Source organism: Mirounga leonina, unplaced genomic scaffold, assembly GCF_011800145.1.
Source record: "Mirounga leonina isolate KUSES-001 unplaced genomic scaffold, KU_Mleo_1.0 Mir_170, whole genome shotgun sequence".
Classification (NCBI taxonomy): domain Eukaryota; kingdom Metazoa; phylum Chordata; class Mammalia; order Carnivora; family Phocidae; genus Mirounga; species Mirounga leonina.
The window spans coordinates 13,577,876-13,599,151 of record NW_023270433.1 but is presented as its reverse complement, the minus strand read 5'-3'; the positions used below and the strand labels follow the sequence as shown (position 1 = coordinate 13,599,151).

At 40.3% G+C, this 21,276-nt stretch overlaps 2 protein-coding genes across 3 annotated transcripts; one reads left to right on the top strand and one right to left on the bottom strand.

Annotated features, from left to right (window-relative positions):
- Window positions 1-206: 206 nt before the first annotated feature.
- Window positions 207-21,201, bottom strand: PSMD5 (proteasome 26S subunit, non-ATPase 5). Of its 2 annotated transcripts, none has more exons than XM_035015941.1 (10): window positions 20,939-21,201; window positions 14,844-14,988; window positions 13,745-13,858; window positions 13,180-13,308; window positions 10,076-10,185; window positions 7,556-7,698; window positions 6,244-6,435; window positions 4,036-4,145; window positions 3,516-3,656; window positions 207-1,020 (listed from the first exon to the last, which is right to left on the bottom strand). In XM_035015941.1, the coding sequence occupies exons 1-10, from the start codon at window positions 21,109-21,111 to the stop codon at window positions 763-765; spliced, it is 1,515 nt and encodes a 504-aa protein (XP_034871832.1). In that variant the 5' UTR covers window positions 21,112-21,201; the 3' UTR covers window positions 207-762. The 2 variants fall into 2 exon arrangements, with proteins under 2 accessions (XP_034871832.1, XP_034871833.1); XM_035015942.1 differs by lacking the exon at window positions 20,939-21,201 and adding an exon at window positions 17,482-17,689.
- LOC118017754 (homeobox protein NANOG-like) lies at window positions 8,460-9,359 on the top strand. Its single transcript, XM_035015943.1, has one exon. It carries the CDS (start codon window positions 8,460-8,462, stop codon window positions 9,357-9,359), a length of 900 nt encoding a protein of 299 aa, XP_034871834.1.
- Window positions 21,202-21,276: the final 75 nt, after the last annotated feature.

The following is a 21,276-nucleotide window of genomic DNA, read 5'->3' as shown; positions in this document are numbered from 1 at the left end:
AGGAGTCAGTGTCTCTCTCTCTGGTCAATTCAATTCTGACTCGATGGCTCTGAAAGATTAAAAGCGAAACCCTCAACAATGATGATCCACCAATAAGTAAAACAAGAGTTTGGAGAATCTTTCTGCTCTAGCATGTTAGCACTCCTTCCAAACCACAACAGAGTACAATTCAATGATAAACAACAAAAAAAGCAAAGAACACTAGAAACATTTTTAAAAGATTTATTGTCCATTTTCCAAAGGAATATAATGGTAACAAAAAACCCAAAGACACCTTATTAAAAGTACTTATTCTTAGTATGGAGAACATAATTTCAAGATTCCATATTGTTCTTCAAAGAATATTTATACCCAAGACTTTGAAAGTGGAATCAGAAAGGCAAAAAGGACCTAAAAGGAAAAAAAAGGTGGTAAAGAGAATTCAGAAACAATTTGTTTCCAATCTATTTGAAGCAGAATTTTAAATAAGACAGTGAGTAAGTCCATGAAAATTTCTGGGGGAACAAAAACACCATCTTCTTGGAAAGATTAAGGCAGTCAAAGGAATCTGAAAAACATCGGTGCAATTAAGACCAAGTTTGCCTGCTTTCCTGGTTCCACACTGTGTTTCCATGTAGAAACACCACAGATGTAGTGATATAATTACATTAGACACTCCATGATAATTCTGGGGGAAGGGAAGCCTCTCTTTTGTAAAATACAGGTGAAGTCGAATGCCTTAGGAGAAGTTTTGGTCAAAAGTGGTCTCAACTCTAGAAGAAATCATTCAGCTCCTTCCACGGCTGTTGTGGAGATAGGTTTCACATAGTATGGACCTTCACTCAGGTAAGTTCTGAGCCTCAAATAATTTGGGTTCCCAAAGATTTCTGCAATTGTCTTGGAATTGGCAAGTGCTTTCACCAGTTCATATTTAGCATCCTTTGAAGCTTTGTCACGCTCCACAGACCGGTCCATCACATATTCCACAAACCCTGGACTATTAAACATAAGTTTCTGAGCCCAGGGTTGATTTGCAATGGCCTGAAATGGAAAGCAGAAAGATTAAAACTCCTCTGAGCCTTCAGAAGTTAAATGTGTTACTCGGATAGCACAATCCTTAGGAAAAAACTGGACAACATGAACCTTAAAAACGTTACTTTTTGGGCCACCTGGGTAGCTTAGTCAGTTAAGCATCTGACTCTTGATTTCAGCTCAGGTCATGATCTCAGGGTCCTGGGATTGAGCGCCATGTCAGGCTACACACTCAGCAGGGAGTCTGCTTGAGATTCTCTCTCTCCCTCTGCCCCTCCCCCACTCACACTGTCTCTAAAATAAATAAAAATAAATCTTTAAAAAAATGATACTTTTGCCTAAATAAATTCCCTCCTGAAAATCTAACTTAAGAAAATAACCTAGGGGTGCCTGGATGGCTCAGTCAGTTAAGCATCTGACTCTTGATTTTGGCTCAGGTCATGATCTCAGGGTCATGAGATCAAGCCCAGTGCTGGTCTCTGTGCTCAAAGTGGAGTCTGCTTGTCCCTCTCCCTCTACTACTCCCCCTACTTGTTCTCTCTTTCCCTCTCTCTTGCAAATAAATAAATAAAATCTAAAAAAAAAGAATCTGAATATTAAAAAGCTTTGTTTACAAAGATGTTTATCATAGTGTGGAAGTCATAATATAAATGTCTAATAGTGGGGGGGATAGGTAAGTAAATTATGGTATATAGGAAGAAAAAATTAAATAAACATAAAGAATAATGTTTATAGGGGCGCCTGCGTGGCTCAGTTGGTTAAGCAACTGCCTCCGGCTCAGGTCATGATCCTGGAGTCCCGGGATCAAGTCCCACATCAGGCTCCCTGCTCAGCAAGGAGTCTGCTTCTCCCTCTGACCCTCCTCCCTCTCCTCTCTGTCTCTCATTCTCTCTCTCTCAAATAAATAAATAAAATCTTTAAAAAAAAAAAAAAGAAGAATGTTTATAAAGAATAGGCAAATCTATGATATTAAAAAAGTAGATCCAAATTATATACATGGCATAATCACAACAGTGGAAAAATAAAAACTAAAGAAGAAAAGACTACCCTGAAGAAACTCTCATATGTGTGCAAAAGATAAGATTTTTGAGAATGTTCATTGTAGTACCATTTGTAATAGAGAACTACTGAAATCTTCATTGATAGGAAAGTGATTCAACTGTGGCTATACAATGAAATAATGACCCCTTTTTAAAAAAAGATTTTATTTATTTATTTATTTATTTAGAGAGTGCAAGTGGGGGTGGGGCAAAGGGAGAGAGAGAATCTCAGGCAGACTCCACACTGACTGCAGAGCTCAATCGGGGCTCAAACTCAGGACCCTAAGATCATGACCTGAGCTAAAATCAAGAGTCAGATGCTTAACTGACTGAGCCACCCAGGCACCCCTGAAATAAAGACTTTCTAATTGCCACTTTTAACATACACAAACCTTAGAAACATAATGTTGAAGAGAAAAGAATGATATGAACAGCATGATACCATTCACAAAGTTTAAGTATAGGCAAAATACTGTAATTTGTTTAAAGATACACACATATGTAGTAAAAGTATAAAATCATGCATAGGCTTATAAACCCCGAATTCATGACAGTGATTACATCCAGAGAGGGAGGAAGGCGGGGTGGGGGGCGGTTTGGCAGAGATTGGAAAGTATTACTGATGTCTGAAATTTTCACTAAAGGGCGCCTGGGTGGTTCAGTTGGTTAAGTGTCTGCCTTTGGCTCAGGTCATGATCTCAGGGTCCTGGGATCGAGCCCCGCATCGGACTCCTCGCTCAGGGGGAAGTCTGCTTCTCCTTCTCCCTCTGCCCCTCCCCCTGCTTGTGCACTCTCTCGCTCTCAAATAAATAAAATCTTAAAAAAAAATTTTTCACCAAAAAAAAGGTAAATAAATACTAACACTAACACTAAAAGGAAATACACAAAACAGGTCTGACTTTAAGTGATTTCAAAAATTTCTACTTCACAATGTTTTCCAAATTTTAAAATAACGAATAAGCAGCTTTTACGAGAGCTGACACAGCTTAACTCAACCTTGTGGGTTTGGGCAAAGCTTGCTGAAGACATGCCTGAGCTAGTCCTTTAAGAATGAGTAAGAGGTTAACAAGCAAAGTTAGAGAACAGTGTTGAATGTAGAGGGCACATAAAGGTCCAGAGATGTGAAGCAAGCAGTTTGGTATTACTAGAGCACTGAGTGCCAGAAGGGGAATGGCAGGAAATAAGGCTCAGGAAGAAGTCTCGGGCTGGGTCAATAGAGGATTTGCTTGATGGCAGATAAGGAATCTGGAATTAATTCTGTGATCCCACAGAATCCTGTCCAAACCTCTGCCACAATACCTAATGCCTTTAACTGAAACAATCTGTTGACACATCTGTCTCCCTCATTAGTATACACTAATAGCACAGGGCTACGCACTGGTATTTCCCAGGGCATGGCAGAGTAGCCACGGGCTGAACTAGCTTCATCCCAGAAGGACCTGAGAAAACGAAGAAGATTCCTACCGTGAACACTTTTAAGGCAGCGCAGTGCAGTTCAGGGAAGGGTTGATTACTGATACCACGGAAGAGCTCCAGAGGATCCCGAGATAAAGAAGAAAACCAGGATTCTGTCATCCGCAGGAGGTCATCAGTCTGCTGCTCAGGCTACAGGACAGAAAGGAAAAATCTCAAGCCTTTGGAAGTCAGGAAGCCTGGGTCTGATGGCAGGCTGTCCTTAGTTTGCTACATGATCTCTGCTAAGTCTGGAGCACACTTTCCCAAATCCAGCTCAGACTTCCCCAGTTGTTTTTTGTTTTCCTGATGGGGTGGATTAGGGAAGCTCTAGGGTCCTCTCTCTCCAGTTCTTACCTGGATGACTCCACTTTAACTTAAAAGATGTCACTAGTTAAATAGTGAGGGTTATCTTCTTTTACTAAAAGTTGAGTAACATTTATATTAAGTTAACCAGTATTATGTTGACTTATACAGATTTATTCTCCCAAACATATCCCACGGTCCTTCATTAATTTCCCAATTTACTTACCGGTATATAAAAAATAGATGAAATAGCATCTAAACACCTAATTTTGAGCTCTGTCGAGGCATTCTTTGCTTGATATCCTATTTTCATGAGCAAGCGTTCAAAGCGAGTTCCTTTGAAGGATAACAAAGTATTTTTTATTGTGGTAAAATTAATATAAAATTTAACATTTTAACCATTTTTAAGTATAGAGCTTAGTACATTCATGTTGTTGTGCAACTATCATCACTACCCATCTCCAGAACGTCTTCATCATCTCAAACCAAAGCTCTGTATTCATTAAACAGTAACTCCCCATTTCCCCCACCCTCATCCCCTGATAACCAGTATTTTACTTTCTGTCTCTATGTATTTGACTAAGTACCTCATATAAGTGGAATCATATAATACTTGTCCCTTTGAGTCTGGCTTATTGCACTTAGCATAATGTCTTCAAAGTCCCTACATGTTATAGCATGTATAAGAATTTCATTCCTTTTTTTGTTCTGACTGGACCATGCCCAGTGTGGAGCCCAATGTGGAACTTGAACTCATGACCCTGAGATCAAGACCTGAGCTGAGATCAGGAGCTGGACACTTAACCAACTGAGCCACCCAGGCGCCCCTCATTCCTTTTTAAGATTGGATATTTCATTGTATTGTATACACATTTTGTTTATCCATTCATCCATCAATGAACATTTTGGATTGTTTCTACCTTCTTGGCTATTATGAATAATGCTGTTATGAATACAGGTGTACAAATACCTTCTGAGTCCCTTCTTTCAATTCCCTCGGGTATATATCTAGAAGTGTATTTGCTGGATCATATGGTAATTCTATGCATAATTTTTTTAAAAAGATTTTATTTATTTATTTATTTTAGAAAGAGAGCGCATACAAACCGGGGGGAAGAGCGGGGGGCGGGTGGGGAGGGCAAAAGAATCTCAAGCTGACTCCATGCTGAGTGTGGAGCCTGATGTGGGGCTCAATCTTAGGATCTTGAGATCATGATCCAAGCTGAAATCAAGGGTCAGTCACTCAACCAACTGAGCCACCCAGTCGCCCCTCTATGTATAATTTTTTGAGGAACCAACCACCATAATGTTTTCCACAGCAGCTGTACCATTTTACATTCCCACCAAATATGTACCAGGCTCTCAATTTCTCTACATCCTTGTCAACATTTGTTATTTTGTTTTTGTTGTCTTTTTTTGTCATAATAGCCATTCTAATGGGTATGAAGTGAACAATGAGATTTTTTTAAAAGTATGCTTTTATATACTATGACCTCTACCAATCTAAACCAACACAAAAATGAAACATGTAGTTGGAGACCAAGTGACAGGCCTAAAACACACATTTATATGTAATACAGCATATATATAAGACAAACTGCAGAGGATTTGGAATCAAAGGACCTGGATTTGAGTATGAGCTGCCCCACTGTCTGTGTGATCTTAAAAATTCTCTTAACTTCTCTGAGTTTCAGCTACCTTATCTATAAAATGAGAATGCCATACTATGTTCTTTGCAGGACCATAAAAGGATTACATGTCATAGGTAAAAGCACTTAGAAAAGTATATATAACCAGGATACCAGTTGTGATACACAATAGCATACTAATTTTCAATTCAAGATATACTTCATAAAGGTTTTAATAGTGCCCATATTATTTTTTGTATAGAATTCAGAATGCTTTAAGATACTCATGGATGTGCTGTAAAAGTATCATTCTTAACATAAATTTGTAACAAATTTTTGTTTCTTTTTCTTCCTGGACATTATAAATATAAAACAAATGTCTGTTTTCATTAAATATTCACAATCCCAAGAAACAGTTGTTTATCCTTTTTATGAATATACGAGGAAAACGGCCTAGGGTAATGAAGTAAGGATACAAAGTTCAAAAAGCTAAGTCAGTGTTGGAACTGGGACGTGAACCCAGGTCTTTCTGACTCTAGTCCACGGTCTCTGGACCATGAATACCATCAAGGAAGGTGTAGAGGGGACACAGTGCTTGGTCTAGCCAAGTAAAAACATAAATAAACAAAAATTCAGTAATAATTATGAGACTTTCTAGGGATGAATCCAAGGTCACAGTAAAAAGACAGCCGTCTGTAAGAGTAGTTTCTACAGTGTAGTTAATGCACCAACAAATGAGCTTATATATTGAATCCTTGTCAAAAATGAAGATATCCCTAAAGAAAGCCAAAATAAGTCATACCAACCTGTTTTTTGTAAAACTTGTTTTCCTTCAACATTGGATCCCAGGATTCCAATTGTGTCCACTGCTACACCAATCATGGTGAGGTCCTGACTTTCTGTCATTTCAAAGACTTTTTCCATAAAGACAGGATAACGCTCACAGATTTGTTGAGGACTATCCATGATAGCCAGGTTTCCAAAAAACTTCACAAATCCTAAAGATATTTACAAAAACATACGTTAATAGAGGAGGAAGGCCACATAAATTGTGGGCCCTATGTTTTCATAGGGACGGTAATAAACTACCGGCCAGGAAGGGGAGATTGGTTATAGTACTGTACTCAGTTCCTGGCAATCAGACAGCCCATAAGGAGATACCGAAGAACCTGTGATGTGTGGTCCTGAGAAGAGAAACCCCAGGGTATCAATGGAGCTGGATTCAAATACTGAAGCATTGTCATATGCAAGAGGAAGAGTAAAGAACAAGATACAAATTGGATACAAATTATAGGAAAGCAAGTTTGGAGCGACTGTAAGGAAGAAATTTTTTTTTTTTTAAAGTAAGCTCTATGCCTAATGTGGGGCTTGAACTCATGATCCCGAGATCAAGAATCGTGTGTTCAATACAGACTGAGCCAGCCAGGTGCCCCAAGAAATTTTTAAACAGAGATGTTCATCGATGAAGTAAGCTAGGCTCCCTAAGGAAGGAATACATTTCCAATTTCTGCAAGTGCTCAAGAAAAACTAATTAGCCATGTCCTAGAACAGCATGGCTGGAGTAGATTCTATATTAGATAAAGATTCCAAGAGAGATTTGTTGAATCTGTGAAATATACTGTAAATGTCATTAGTAGTATTTTTATTTATGTTGCTTTTGACTAAGGTTTGAAGGAAACTATCCTCATGCTCTAAATAGCAATGGTATTTCCAGAAAATCAGAATCAATAAGGCATGGCTCCCACGGCAATACAGTCCATCTCATTAAGGGCTGTGGCTATCATCTAAAGGGAATCTGCTCTAAAGAAAATAATCCCCGGGGCGCCTAGGTGGCTCAGTTGTTAAGCGTCTGCCTTCGGCTCAGGTCATGATCCCAGGGTCCTGGGATCAAGCCCCGCATCGGGCTCCCTGCTCCGTGGGAAGCCTGCTTCTCCCTCTCTCACCCCCCCTGCTTGTGTTCCCTCTCTCACTGTGTCTCTCTCTCTCTCTGTCAAATAAATAAATAAAATCTTTAAAAAAAGAAAAGAAAAGAAAAGAAAAGAATCCCTGGCCTCTCCCGTCAGAAAGAACTCAGAAAAAACATATACCATCATTTTCACAGAAATCAGTATTTCTTACCTGGCAAATAGAAGCTAGAGAAAGGGTCTGACTCTGCCCCAACAATTATATTAGAAATCTGATCAATTACTCCTTCTTGAGCAAGGTACTGTCGTCCATGATGAGTATATGCCAGTGACGTCACCATTTCTATACAGGTGGCTCTGAAATGCCAAGATTTTGCATGTGGTTAACATAGTTTATAAACTGCTTTCATAGGCTATCTTACTTAATTCTTTTAATCTAAAAGGTCAGTAACCCTGGCTCTACTTTTCAGATGAGGACACAAGGATGAGAAAATTGCAATGATTTGTTCAGAATCACATTGTTATTACAAGGTAGAGTTTAGACTTAAATTTTGACCTTCTGACTTGAGGCCCATTACTATTTCCACTATGATAGGGCTGCTTCCTAAAGAATTTTTTTTAATTTTTATTTTGAAATGTCACATATATACAAGAGTATAAGAGATCAGTGTAGTATGTCGCCATGTACCCATAATCCTGATTGCATAGCCATCATGATTTTGCCTTACATAAGATTTTTGACAAGATTTTGCTTTTCATCTTTTTCCCTCCATTTCTGCTGAATTATTTTAAAGCAAATTCTAGTCATCTAGCCATTTACCCCTGCATACTTCGGTATGCATCTCTAAAAACATGAATATTTCCTCACACAACTATAATGTCATTTCCACATATTTTAAAAATTGATAAAAATTCTTGGTATCAGGGACCTTTGGCTCCATTGGGCTTGTTGGCTCTTACTATTGCAGTGGTGACGCACTTCATCCTGTCTTTCTCAGACTCTTAACATCTGGAGGTCTTCCTACTCCTCTCAGCTCTTCCACCTAGATCCATAAGCCTGGGCCTTTCTTACAATCTCGCTCTTTTTTTTTTTTTCCGTCTACCCTCGACTCACCAACATGAGTGCAGATCCAGCTCTGCCCCAATGCCCGCCTGGCCCCAAAGCACCCAGTTCTAGGGACTCTTCTCCAATGCCTGAGATTTATGGGGCTGGAGAAAATTATGCGTCCCTGCAAATGTCATCTGCTGAGACACCCCATGCGGAGACGGTCTCTCCTCTTCCTTCATCCATGGATCTCCTTGTTCAGGACAGCCCCGACTCCTCCACCAGTCCCAGGATAAAACTACCACCCACTTCTGGAGAGGAGAGAACAGTGAAGAAGGACGATACGGCCCAGGGCAAGAAACAGAAGATCAGGACCGTGTTCTCTCAGACCCAACTCCATGTCCTCAATGATCGATTTCAGAGACAGAAATACCTCAGTCTCCAGCAGATGCAAGAACTTTTCAACATTCTGAACCTTAGCTATAAGCAGGTGAAGACCTGGTTCCAGAACCAGAGAATGAAATGTAAGAGGTGGCAGAAAAACCACTGGCCAAAGGAGAGCAAGAGTGTGACTCAGAACAGCACAGCAACCGCAGAATACCCAGGCTTCTATTCCTACCACCAGGGATACCTGAGGAACACTTCCAGAAACCTTCCAATATGGAGCAACCAGACCTGGAATAACCCGAATTGGAGCAACCAGATCTGGAACAGCCAGTCTTGGAGCAACTCCTGGACCAGTCAGACCTGGTGCCCCCAAGCCTGGAACAATCAGCTCCAGAACTGTGGCGAGGAATCCCTGCAGCCCCAGATCCAGTTCCAGCAAAATTCCATCAGCAATTTGGAGTCCATCTTAGAAACTTCTGGGGAAAGCCATAGCGTAATACAACAATCTGCTAAGTATTTTAGTACCCAGAAAATAATGGATTTGTTCCCAAATTACTCTGTGAACATACAGCCTGAAGATGTATGACGATGAGTATATTATTCGATCTCAATTTGGGCGGTGGCTGCATTACTTCTCCTAGGCTTTGTCTTTTAGGGTCCTATATATCTCTGCCTCGATATTCTGTTTCCCATTATTCTTATTGTGTCCGCTGAGGGGGTTCGATTGGAGTCAAAGAGGTTTCAGTAGCATTGGCTGCTATGGACAACATGATAAAAGGTGTTTCTGGCTATAGATAACTAGATACAATCCTAACGTGGATATCTTTAGGCTCTAGAATCTAACCTCAAGAATAGGAAGTGAAGATACAAAGACGTGTGATGAAGGATAATTTGTATTTTCTGAGATTGTGAGGCTTTTCTTGTTAATAACCTCAACTGTTAACGGTGAAGGGTTAAGCTATAATGTGCCTCATTGATTTCCTCTGTCCCTTGTGATGTTTTACTAGAACTGTTAATTTGTTCATTATTCTAGTATTTGTAGAAAGATGTTTTGTATTTTAATGTATCATGATAATAGTACCAGTCTGGCTGATTGGTTTATAGGTTTAAGTACAAATAAATAAAATATCCACTTTAAAAAAAAAAATTCTTGGTATCAGGGCGACTAGGTGGCTCAGTCAGTTAAGCAGCTGACTTGATTTCAGCTCAGGTCATGATCTCAGCATCCTGGTTACTAAGTCCCAAAGCTGTTTCCTGGACCTCCAAAAAAAGACGTTTTAAGAGCTCTCTCAGCCAACATACCTGACCAGCACATCCTCCCCAGTCAACTCCCTGAGGAGCTGGGTTACCAATCCACTGGTGGTACAGTAGGTTAAAGATTCTGGTGACAGAGAAGAAATCTCCACAATTAACTGAAAGAAAAAGACAGAAAAAGCAAAAAGGTCAAAACAGCCCCAAATCTGTTAAATCTCATTTTTATAATAGTTATTTAGATATGTATAACCAAACAGGTTCTCTTGTCCTTTCTCAATTCTTCCAATGACAAGATGAAATGAAACCTCTTCTAACATAAGGAAGACTCTACTCTTTAAAGCTCCCTGGCCCAAGGCCTTTAATACTACTCCTTTTTTTTAATTAATTTTTTTATTATGTTCAGTTAGCTGCTGTATAGTATACATCATTAGTTTTTGATGTAGTGTTCAATGATTCATTAGTTGCATATAACACCCCGTGCTCATCACAACACGTGCCCTCCTTAGTACCCATCACCCTGTTACCCCAATCCCCTCACCCCCCTCCCCTCTGAAACCCTCAGTTTGTTTCTCGGGGTCCATAGTCTCTCATGGTTCATCTTCATCTCTGATTTCTCCCCCTTCAGATTTCCCTCCCTTCCCCTATGGTCCTCAGTGCTATTTGTTTATGTTCCACATATGAGTGAAACCATATAATTGTCTTTCTCTGCTTGACTTACTTCACTTAGCACCCCTCCAGTTCCATCCATGTCGATGCAAATGGTGGGTACTTATCCTTTCTGATGGCTGAGTAATATTCCATTGTATATATGGACTACATCTTCTTTATCCATTCATCTGTTGAAGGGCATCTCGGCTCCTTCCACAGTTTGGCTATTGTGGACACTGCTGCTATGAACATTGGGTGCAGGTGCCCCTTCTTTTCACTACATCTGTATCTTTGGGGTAAATACCTAGTAGTACATTTGCTGGGTTGTAGGGAAGCTCTATTTTTAACATCTTGAGGAACCTCCATACTGCTTTCCAGAGTGGCTGCACCAGCTTGCATTCCCACCAACAGTGTAAGATGGTTCCCCTTTCTCAACATCCTCGCCAACATTTGTTGTTTCCTGTCTTGTTAATTTTTGCCATTCTAATTGGTAAGGTGGTATCTCATTGTGGTTTTGATTTGTATTTCCCTGATGGCTAGTGATGTTGAGCATTTTTTTCATGTGTTAGGTCTCAGTTTAAATTAAACACAGGACTAGGCACTTTATATAACTGAATTTTTAAAAAAATCCATTATCTGTCTCCATAAGTAGAAAAACTTCATTGAACGCATAAGAATTACTTTGGCACAGAAATACTCCATTGTATCTGATTGTATTTGTGTGTGTGTGTTTTTTTTTTAAGAAATCATCAATCAGGGTACAAAAGCCTAAATCAGCAAAAAGATGGTTAAAAATCATTCATTCATTCATACATTCTATCAGTCAGTCATTCACTTACTCATTCCACAAGGTTGTCCTGAGGGCTTATGGAGATACAGGACATTGAAGGATTTTAAGCAGAGGAATGACAGAACCAGATTTGAATATTTAAAAGATCATCCTGACTACATCCGAAAATAGACGAGTGGTATCAAAAATGGATGGGAAGAGACCAGTCTGGATGCAAATAGAATAGCCCAGGTGAGAGATACTGGTAGCTTAGACTAGGGTAGTGGTGGTTGTATCAAGGAAGAGAAGTGCATGGTTTAAGTAAAACTGACACCATATGGACCTAATGGATATGTGGCAGGGAGAACAAGGCCTCACAGAGAATGAGCCCAAGGTCTAATACCCAACCATGCTGACTATGATACAGGGCCAGTGTGTTGCTATTTTTGACTGGAGCATGGGCTGGGTAAGGAAGCTTAGGAGTTTGGTTTGAGCATGAGTGTGAGGGGCCTAGAATACATAGGTCTAAAGGGGGAACAGTGAGTAAGCCATTGGACATGAGGGTCTGGGCTCAGAAGAGAGGTCTGGGTTGGAGGTGTATGGAGTCATTCCATATAGATGGGAACTGAAATCATAAGATGAATAAAATTGCCTAGAAATGTATATACAGTGAGAACAGGGTTTGGGAATTCACCTTTATGAACTCCAACAATTAAAAGTTCAATAGAGGATAATGAGCCAGGAGACTGAGAAGAAATAGCTAGAGAGGCAGAAGGGAAACCAGGAGAGCATGGTATTAAGACATGCAAAGTAAGAAAGTGTTGTGAACAGGGAATTAGACTGTCAACAATTCCATTTTGTATATGCAGCCTATTAACTGTATGGCCTGGGTCAGCTACTCCATCAATAGTGAGGTTAATGATGATCATGTACAGGGTTTACCATAAAAACTGAAGACAATATATGTGGAGATTTAGCACAATGGTAAGTACAAAGCGGGTACAAATGAGAGTCATTTCTTCATCTTACTACTGTAACTATTTCAAAGTCTAGTTGTTGGTTTTTTTTTTTAAAGATTTTATTTTTATTTATTGGACAGAGAGAGACACAGCGAGAGAGGGAACACAAGCAGAGGGAGTGGGAGAGGGAGAAGCGGATTTCCTGTGGAGCAGGGAGCCCGATGCAGGGTTCGATCCCAGGACCCTGGGATCGTGACCTGAGCCGAAGGCAGACGCTTAACGACTGAGCCACCCAGGTGCCCCTCAAAGTCTAGTTTTAACATTATCTCCTTTATTATAGTACTTTATGTAGTGCACTGTAAATATTTTTTATATGACTGTCCCACATACTAGACTGGGAGTTCACCCCCACATCCCCAGCATCTAATATAGGGCCTAACACACTCAATGAATACATGGTAAACAAGCCATCTTGCCTTGCAGTGTAAGCTCTACTGCATTCTGAATTGCAGGCATCAGAAAGTGTGCGGGGTGCCTGGGTGGCTCAGTTAAAGTGTGCTTTTAGGGGCACCTGGGTGGCTCAGTTGGTTGAGTGTCCGACTCTTGATTTTGGCTCAAGTCATGATCTCAGGGTCATGAGATCAAGCCCTGCGTTGGGCTCCATGCTGAGCACTCAGGCTGCTTAAGATCTTCTCTTCCTCTCCCTCTGCCCTTCCCCTTGCACTCCTGCACTCTCTCCCTCAAACAAACAAAAAAAAGCGTGCTTTTAGTCTTACCTCATACACTCTGTATCGAACAATGTCATTTGTTTTCATTACCCTTTTCAAATCATCCAGCAGATTGCTTTCAAATAAAGCCTCCAGTCCAGCTTGGGTTAGTGATATTCTTGACAGGGACTTAATGGCCTTATAAGGAAAGAAAATACCTCTTAAATCATAAAAATGCAAAATATTAATACTTATTTCATGAGATTGATGTGAAATTAGTATGTGGAATGCATCTTGCACAATGAGCGTTCACTATGTTTTAGGTATCATTATTTAAAACTGAAAAAGATACACAGTATTCCCACTAGAAAACAGATGATGTAAATTTTGTTTCTTATCAAGCAACCTAATATAAGCTCCATGATGGATAATTTAGATATGTGTATTCTAGAAAACAGAAAGGGTTTACTGGTATTTATTTGACACCATTTATTTATCTGATACCATCTATATGAGGTTACCAATTCAACTATACAAATCATCCATCCTAAACTTGCACCTCTCAATCCAGAAGGCCTTCTTTTGTTTTTTAGAATACTCTGTGTATTTAAGCTGATGGTTTTAGGTGACTCACCGCTTTAGCTACAGACAGATTGTCTCCACCAATACAATAAACAATCTGTTTTAGTAATTCAGCATTATTTAGAATCTCAGTAACAGCATCAGAATTTTCAACAATTCTTCCGACCTGAAATAAAAAAGCAATCAGAAACTCCCTTAGTGTGCATTTATCTTAGGAGTTACTGATTACAGCTATAAGACAAGCCATTAAAAATTCCAAATGACCCAAATTCATTAAAGCTGAACATACTCATGGTATAGTCACATTATTGAAAAGAAAGAAAAAAATTAACGGTAAAGAACTGACACTTCAGTGAGAGAAGACAATACAAATTCTAGTTCTATCAATTTTTAGCTACACTGACCTTGGGCAAATTAACTTTCTTTGAACCTAATTTCTTATCTGTTAAATGAGAATACTATACTTAACTGTAGATAGTTATGATGATTGAAGGAGACTAAACAGGAAAAGTACCTACTATGGTGTCTAGCACATAAATAGTCAGAGAATCAATCAATACTTTCTCCTTTTCTGTTGAATTAATACTTCCAGAGGAGAGAAGGAAAAACAGTACTTGAATGCCTACTAAGTAACTAACTGCTTGGGTCCTAACAACTTAACAAAATAATCCTCAGCAGCAGCTCTTCACCCAAATAGCAGAGTATTTTGGTTACTAGGGTTATAAGAGTTACTGTCTCAATTTCTTGGTTTAGTGACCTTTACAATAGTACTTTTTTCATGCCACTATAATAAGACCTAATATGGCAATTACTTTCTCTAGACAAGGAGCTCCTTGAAAGAAAGAAATAGGCTTTATTTATCTTGGTAGCTCTAATAGTATATGGTACAATGCCCGGCATGTAAAAGGAATTCAGTCAGTATTTGATGAATGAATATTTCAGACAATACTTATTAGAACTCCTTACTTTAGCTTGGATCCTCCCGGTTATAGTTAGCTATGCACACTAGAATAGACTAGATACTTCCTAGGCACAGAGAGAGATTCTGTTTTCTTCATCTTTCTATCTTTGGCACCCAACACAGAGCCTGGTCCAGAGCAGGTGGTCACTAAATGTCAGTTCCCTTATTATGTGCTAGTAAAACTTCATACCTGGGATAGAGTGAGAATTTTTACAGAATCATTGGGGTGAGTCAGTCCCCTCTGAAGGTCAGCCCCGAGGTTCCGGGCCACGTGAACTGGCTCCATAGCTTGGAGCAATCTCTCCAGAATGGATACACACAAAGTGATCTGTTCCCTAAAGGAGACATCATAGATCTCATTAGTTTGTGTCCTGCCACATACGTAGTAACAACCTATTAATATCTGAAGTCTGGCTCAATGAGTCTGGCTCCACACAGACTTCCCTTTAAAGTACTAACTTCGGGGGTGCCTGGGTGGCTCCGTTGGTTAAGTATCTGCTTTCGGCTCAGGTCATGATCTCTGGGTCTTGGGATCAAGCCCCATCCCCATGGCGGGCTCCCTGCTTCTCCCTCTCCGCCCTGCTCATGCTCTCTCTCTTGCTATCTCTCCCTCTCTCTCAAAAAATAAATAAAATCTTAAAAAAAATACTAACTTCTACTAATTTACTAAACATTTACTAAGTACCCATTATGTGCCATGCCTGTGCTGGGGCTACAAAGAAGGATAATTCTCTAGCCTCAATGAGCTCAGTCTAATGGAAAATATAGAAGAACAGAAGGGCAACTATAATCAGGTGGATAAATGTTAGAGGTTAGGATTGGAAGCTATGGGAGCTCAAAAAAGAATGCAGGGATCAGGAAGCCCTCCCAGAGGGGTAATAGCTGAGCTAAATTTTAAGAAAAAGTGGGGATTATCTAGGAGGACAAAGGTGTTCCAGGTAGAACACATGAAGGGGAACAGAGGAATGAGGCAGTGTTATACATTCAAGGAAGTACAAGGAGCTCCATCTCACTGGGGTAAGAATGGGAGAGAACTGGGGAGAAGGTAAAAGGGGGGTATGAATGGGGAGCAATAAAAAAGGAAAGATGCACAGAAGACACATTCTGATGGGTCTTTTTTGTCATGCTACAGAATTCAGACTTTTTCCAGAAGGCAATGGCAAGCCACAAAGTGGTTTTAAGCAGAAAGTAACATGATGAGATCTGACTTGAGGAAGTCACTCTGCATCAGTTAGAGAAAGAATTTTTCAGTTAGAAGGCCGGTGATGAGGGAGTGAAACGAGGGAGTAGTAAGGAGGGATGGAGAAGAGAGAAAAGATTCAGGAGCAATTAAAGAGGTAAATTAATCAGAACTTGATGACTACCAGTTGTGGATACAGAAGATGTTTTAAGAATAACTTCCTTTTCTCTTAATGGGCAGTACAAGTAAACAGCCCAGGCACTCATATACGGTTAATAGGAGCATACAATTAAACTGATACAACTTTTCTAAAAGTTGATTAAGCAATACATAGCAAAAGCCTTAAAAATGAACATAACATTTTTAACTTAGGGATTCCACTTTGTATAACTGCACCTAAGGGAATGATTAAGAATGTTTATTATACCCAAGATAACTGAAACCATATGTCCACACAAGAATTTGTACGTGGATGTTCATAGCAATAGAAACAACCCAAATGTCCCATCAATTAATGAATGGATAAACACAACCCAATTTTATCCATCCAATGGAATATTATACAACATGGATAAAATGTGGAAATATGCTAAGTGAAAGAAGCCAGACATAAAAAGCTTCCTTTTGATGATGATTCCATTTATATGAATGTCCAGAACAGACAAATCTATGGAGACAGAAAGCAAATTCCTGGTTGTCAGGGCTAGGGGAGGGACAGAGAGGAGGAAGGTGGAGGAAGGACTGTTAATGGATATGGATTTCTTTTCCTTTTTAAAAAAACTGTGACTGGATATACCATGGAATTTACCATTTTAACCATTTTTTAAATGTACAGTTCTGTGCATTAAAGTTCATTCACATTGTCGTGCAACCATCACCATCAACCATCTCTAGAACTTTTTCATCTTCCCAAATGGAAAACTCTGTATCTATTTTTTAAAGATGCATTTATTTATTTGCTAGCAAGAGTACGAGAGAGCATGGGCAGGGGGTAGGGGCAGAGAGAGAAGGAGAGGGAGAAGCAGACTCCCCGCTGGGCAGGGAGCCCAACACGGGGCTGGATCCTAGGACACCAGGATCATGACCTGAGCCGAAGGCTGACACTTACCCAATGAGCCACTCTGGTGCCCCAAACTCTGTATCTGTTAAACAGTAACTTCCTATTCTCCCCTCCCCTGAGCCCCTAGTAACCACCATTCTACTTTCTCTCTCTCTAAATGTGACTACCCTTGGTGCCTCATCTAATTGGAATCATACAATATTGTCCTTTGTGACTGGCTTATTTCACTTAGAATGGTGTCTCCAAGTTTCCTCCACGTTGTAGCATGTGTTAGAAGTTCTTAACTTTTAAGGCTGAATAATACTCCATTGTATGTATATACCACACTTTATCTATTCATCTGCTGGTAGATACTTGAATTGCTTTGTTATTGTAATTTCAATTTGCATTTCCCTAATGACTAATGACGTTGAGTATCTTTTTATGTGCTTATTTGCCATCCTTGTATCTTCTTGTTCAAATATTTTGCCCATTTTTAAATTGGATACTTTTCTTGTTTCTGAATTTTGAAAGCTCTTTATATATTCTGAATACAAGTCCTTTATCAGATACACTCTTCGCAAAGATTTTTCTCCATTTGTGACTTGCCTTTTTATTCTCTTAACTGTGGCCTTTGAAGAGCAGATTAATTTTGATGAAGTCCAATTTATCAATTTTTCCTTCTATGGATCACGCTTTTGGTGTCACACCAAAGAAATCTTTGTTCAATCCAAGGTCATAAAAATTCTCTCCCAGGTTTTCTTCTAGAAGTTTTATAGTTTTAGGTTTTATATTTAGGCCTATAATCTCTCATACACTGTTGGTGGGAATGTAAAATGGTACAATTACTTTGGAAAACAGTTAGACAGTTTCTTAAAAAGTTAAATATACACCTGCCATATGATCTAGCCATTTCACTCCTAGGTATTAACTCAAAGAGAAAAGAATATGTCTGTGTAAAGACTTGTACACAAACGTTCATAGCAGTATTATTTGTAATAGAGTCAAACTGAAGACAGCTCAAATGTTCACCAGCAGGAAAACCGAAAACAAATGTGGTACATCTATACAAGGGACTACTATTCAGCAACAAAAAGAAATGAAGTATTCATCCACACCACATGGAAAAATTTAAAATAATTATGATGAGTGAAAGAGACCAGAGTACATACTATAGGATTCCGTTTATATAAAACTCTTTTTTTAAAAAAAAGGCAAGGGCGCCTGGGTGGCTCAGTTGGTTAAGTGACTGCCTTCGGCTCAGGTCATGATCCTGGAGTCCCGGGATTGAGTCCCGCATCGGGCTCCCTGCTCGGCAGGGAGTCTGCTTCTCCCTCTGACCCTCCTCCCTCTCATGCTCTCTGTCTCTCATTCTCTCTCTCTCAAATAAATAAATAAAATCTTAAAAAAAAAAAAAAAAGGCAAACTCATCTATAGTGATCAATGGTTGCCTGGCTGAGGTGGAAAGGGTTTACAAGGAAACTTCTGGGGGTAAGAGATATCTTTGCTATCTTGACTGTGGTGATGGTTCCATGGGTGTATACATATGTCAGTATGTCAATACCTGTCAAATTGTGTAGTTTTTTAAAGATTTTATTTATTTATTTGACAGGGAGAGAGCAACAGAGCACAAGCAGGAGTGGCAGAGGGAGAAGCAGGCTCCCTGCTGAGCAAGGAGCCAGATGCAGGGCTCAATCCCAGGACCTGAGATCATGACCTGAGCTGAAGGCAGACGCTTAACCAACTGAGCCACCCAGGCGCCCCTCAAATTGTTTATTATGTGCAGTTTATTTTATGCAAACTACATTTCAATAAGGCTATTTTTTTTAAAAAAAGCAGCCATAGGTTAAACTGTATAGTACATAAATTTCAGATCACATGTAGCCCTTTATAGTAAAAAGCCAAAGAGTTAATAATTTACAATCAATCTCCATATTGTAAAGCAATAATCTTAGGACTTACTTTCTATCACAAAAACTCCTGTCAAGATTCTAGATTTACATCTATTAGATCAGATTCTGAACCAATATACAGCAGCCTGGTTTTGCCAGGATAATAGAACTAGATCTAGAGACTGCCAATCTACTATCTGCAGAAGAATTATTCTCACAAATTGCAATTGATATCTCCTATGTACCCAGTTCTGAACTACCCTGTTTTTAAATTTCCATTAAAATTGTTGCCTAGAGCACTGCTCCTTCATTAGGCAAAACACATCCCCCATAGACCTTATTCTTCAAACTCCCATTCATTTCAGCTCCTACTGTATCTCTGGTGTTAATTTAGGTTATGACTTTTGAAATTTTCTTCATCCCTGATATAAAGTGGTTGGACTAGGTGGCCTCTTTAAAATTTACGAGTCTAATCTTTTATTTGGCATATATTGTACTATGTGCTACACCCTAAGAGGGATGCAGAGATGAACAAAATACGTCCCCTGCATTCAAAGGATTTTCAAACCAGAAGTAAACACATAAAGAACTATAATATAATGCAACAATGTCAAGTATCATTAACAGAAATAATGATAATGCCTCTCAGGAGATCTGAGGACCAGTCACTTGAAACTGGAGTGGCCAAGTGAGACTTTTTGGAGGTGACAGCACTTTACCTGGGCTTTCAAGAATGGAAGAATTTGGAGAGAGGGAGGGCATTTCAGTTAGAAGGACATGCATGAACAAATTAGGAAAGTGCCAAGTCATGCTCAAGGGAAAGTAAATGTGCCACATGGTAGCTGAAGCAGATGAAATATCTGTAGAGGAGTGGAGGGAAAAGATGAGGCTGGAAAAGTAGGATGGAAATATACTGTACCAGCCCAAATGCCAGAAAAAGAAGTCATAATTTCATACTGTAGACAATGGGAAACGATGGCAAAGATTTGAGACAAATAACCCAAGAAGTTAACTGGTTGCTGTGTGGGAAGAACGTGCTGGACAAAGAAGCTTAAAGGTAGTGAGTCAGACTAATAGCAAGAGACCCAGGAAGAGGGAGAAAATGAGGGCCTGAATTAAATAGGACAGAAAAGAGATATTTCATAGGCAGAACCGGATAATGTTAACTAATGGATTTAATGAAGCAGAACATGTATAAAAAAGGGAGGAATCTCAGAAGGATATAGCCAAGAAAGCCCCCTGAAATCACCCAGTGTTGATCTAGTTAAGATTTTTTTATCGTTTCAAGTAGAAGGATCACTTTTACATTTCTGGATCACAAAACATTTGTAAAATTAGGAGCTCCAGTGGCACAATCGGTTAGCCCGCGGTACTTATACAAAGTGCTTTTTAATCAAACAGTACAGATGTGCATAAAATGAAAAAAGTTGCCATCCTAAGTCCCACTTCTGCTTTAACAGTTCCTGCTGTACCTTTCAGATATTATCAGTGTTCTACTAGTCTGTGTAGTGGGGAGGGGGGACGGCGATTGAAATCCTCAAAAACATTACACATAATGGAATCACAAACTCCTACAATTTTCCTTTTTCATTCAACAAGATATATTAAGAGATTTTTCCATGTCCACATACATAGATCTACCTCAATTCTTCTACTAGCTGCACAGGGTTACACAGTAGTAATGTGTCATAATTTCTTTCCAACCCCTTCTAATGGATATTTAGGTTGTTTCTAGTTTTTTGCTGTCACCTTCTGTTATGCAGCTTTCTCTGTATACAGGACATTTTGAGTGCGAGCATACCTGCCTGTTCCATGCCTACGGATCAAAAGATACGTGAATTCAGAATGTGGGTGGACCTTGTCAAATTGCCAGGATAGGACCCATTCTTAGGAGGAAAGAAAGTCACGAACCCGCACACGGGACTGCGGAGCCTCCTTCTAGGTGGGCAACCTCGCTCTCCCTCTCCAATTCCTATTTCAAGGATGGAGGCAGTGAGGCCGGGCGACGGCCAGGGGCACACAACTCGGAGGCTGGACCTGAGCGCCGTGTCTGGCCTCGCGACCCAGGGTCCCTCCCGCTAAAGCGTCAGCGACTTCTTTACCCTCCCTGCGACTGGGGAGAACCCTTCCCCTCCTCCCAGCCACCCTCGTCTCCATGCTTGGGGTCGTCTCACCGATGGTTCTCGTTGAGCAGGGAGAAGAGCGGGCCGAGGCGCAGTTCGGCCGCTAACTCGCGGAGCTCGCTGAGCGGCACGGTCTGCAGCACCGAGTGAAGCGCGCGCAGCTCCTCCAGCGGCGCTTCCAGTCGCGACACCTCCCTCAACAGCGCTAGCGCCTGGGCCGCCATCGTGCCCCCCCCGCCCCGGCTCGCGGCTCCGCCGGCTCCCGGCTCCCGGCTGCCGGCTCCCGGCGCGCCGCTCCGAGCCTCGCGAGATTTGCGGGGCGCAGCCTCCCTTCGCGGGGTTTCCGCCGGGACTGCGAGCTGCCCCGGCCGCACCAATAGCAATGTGGG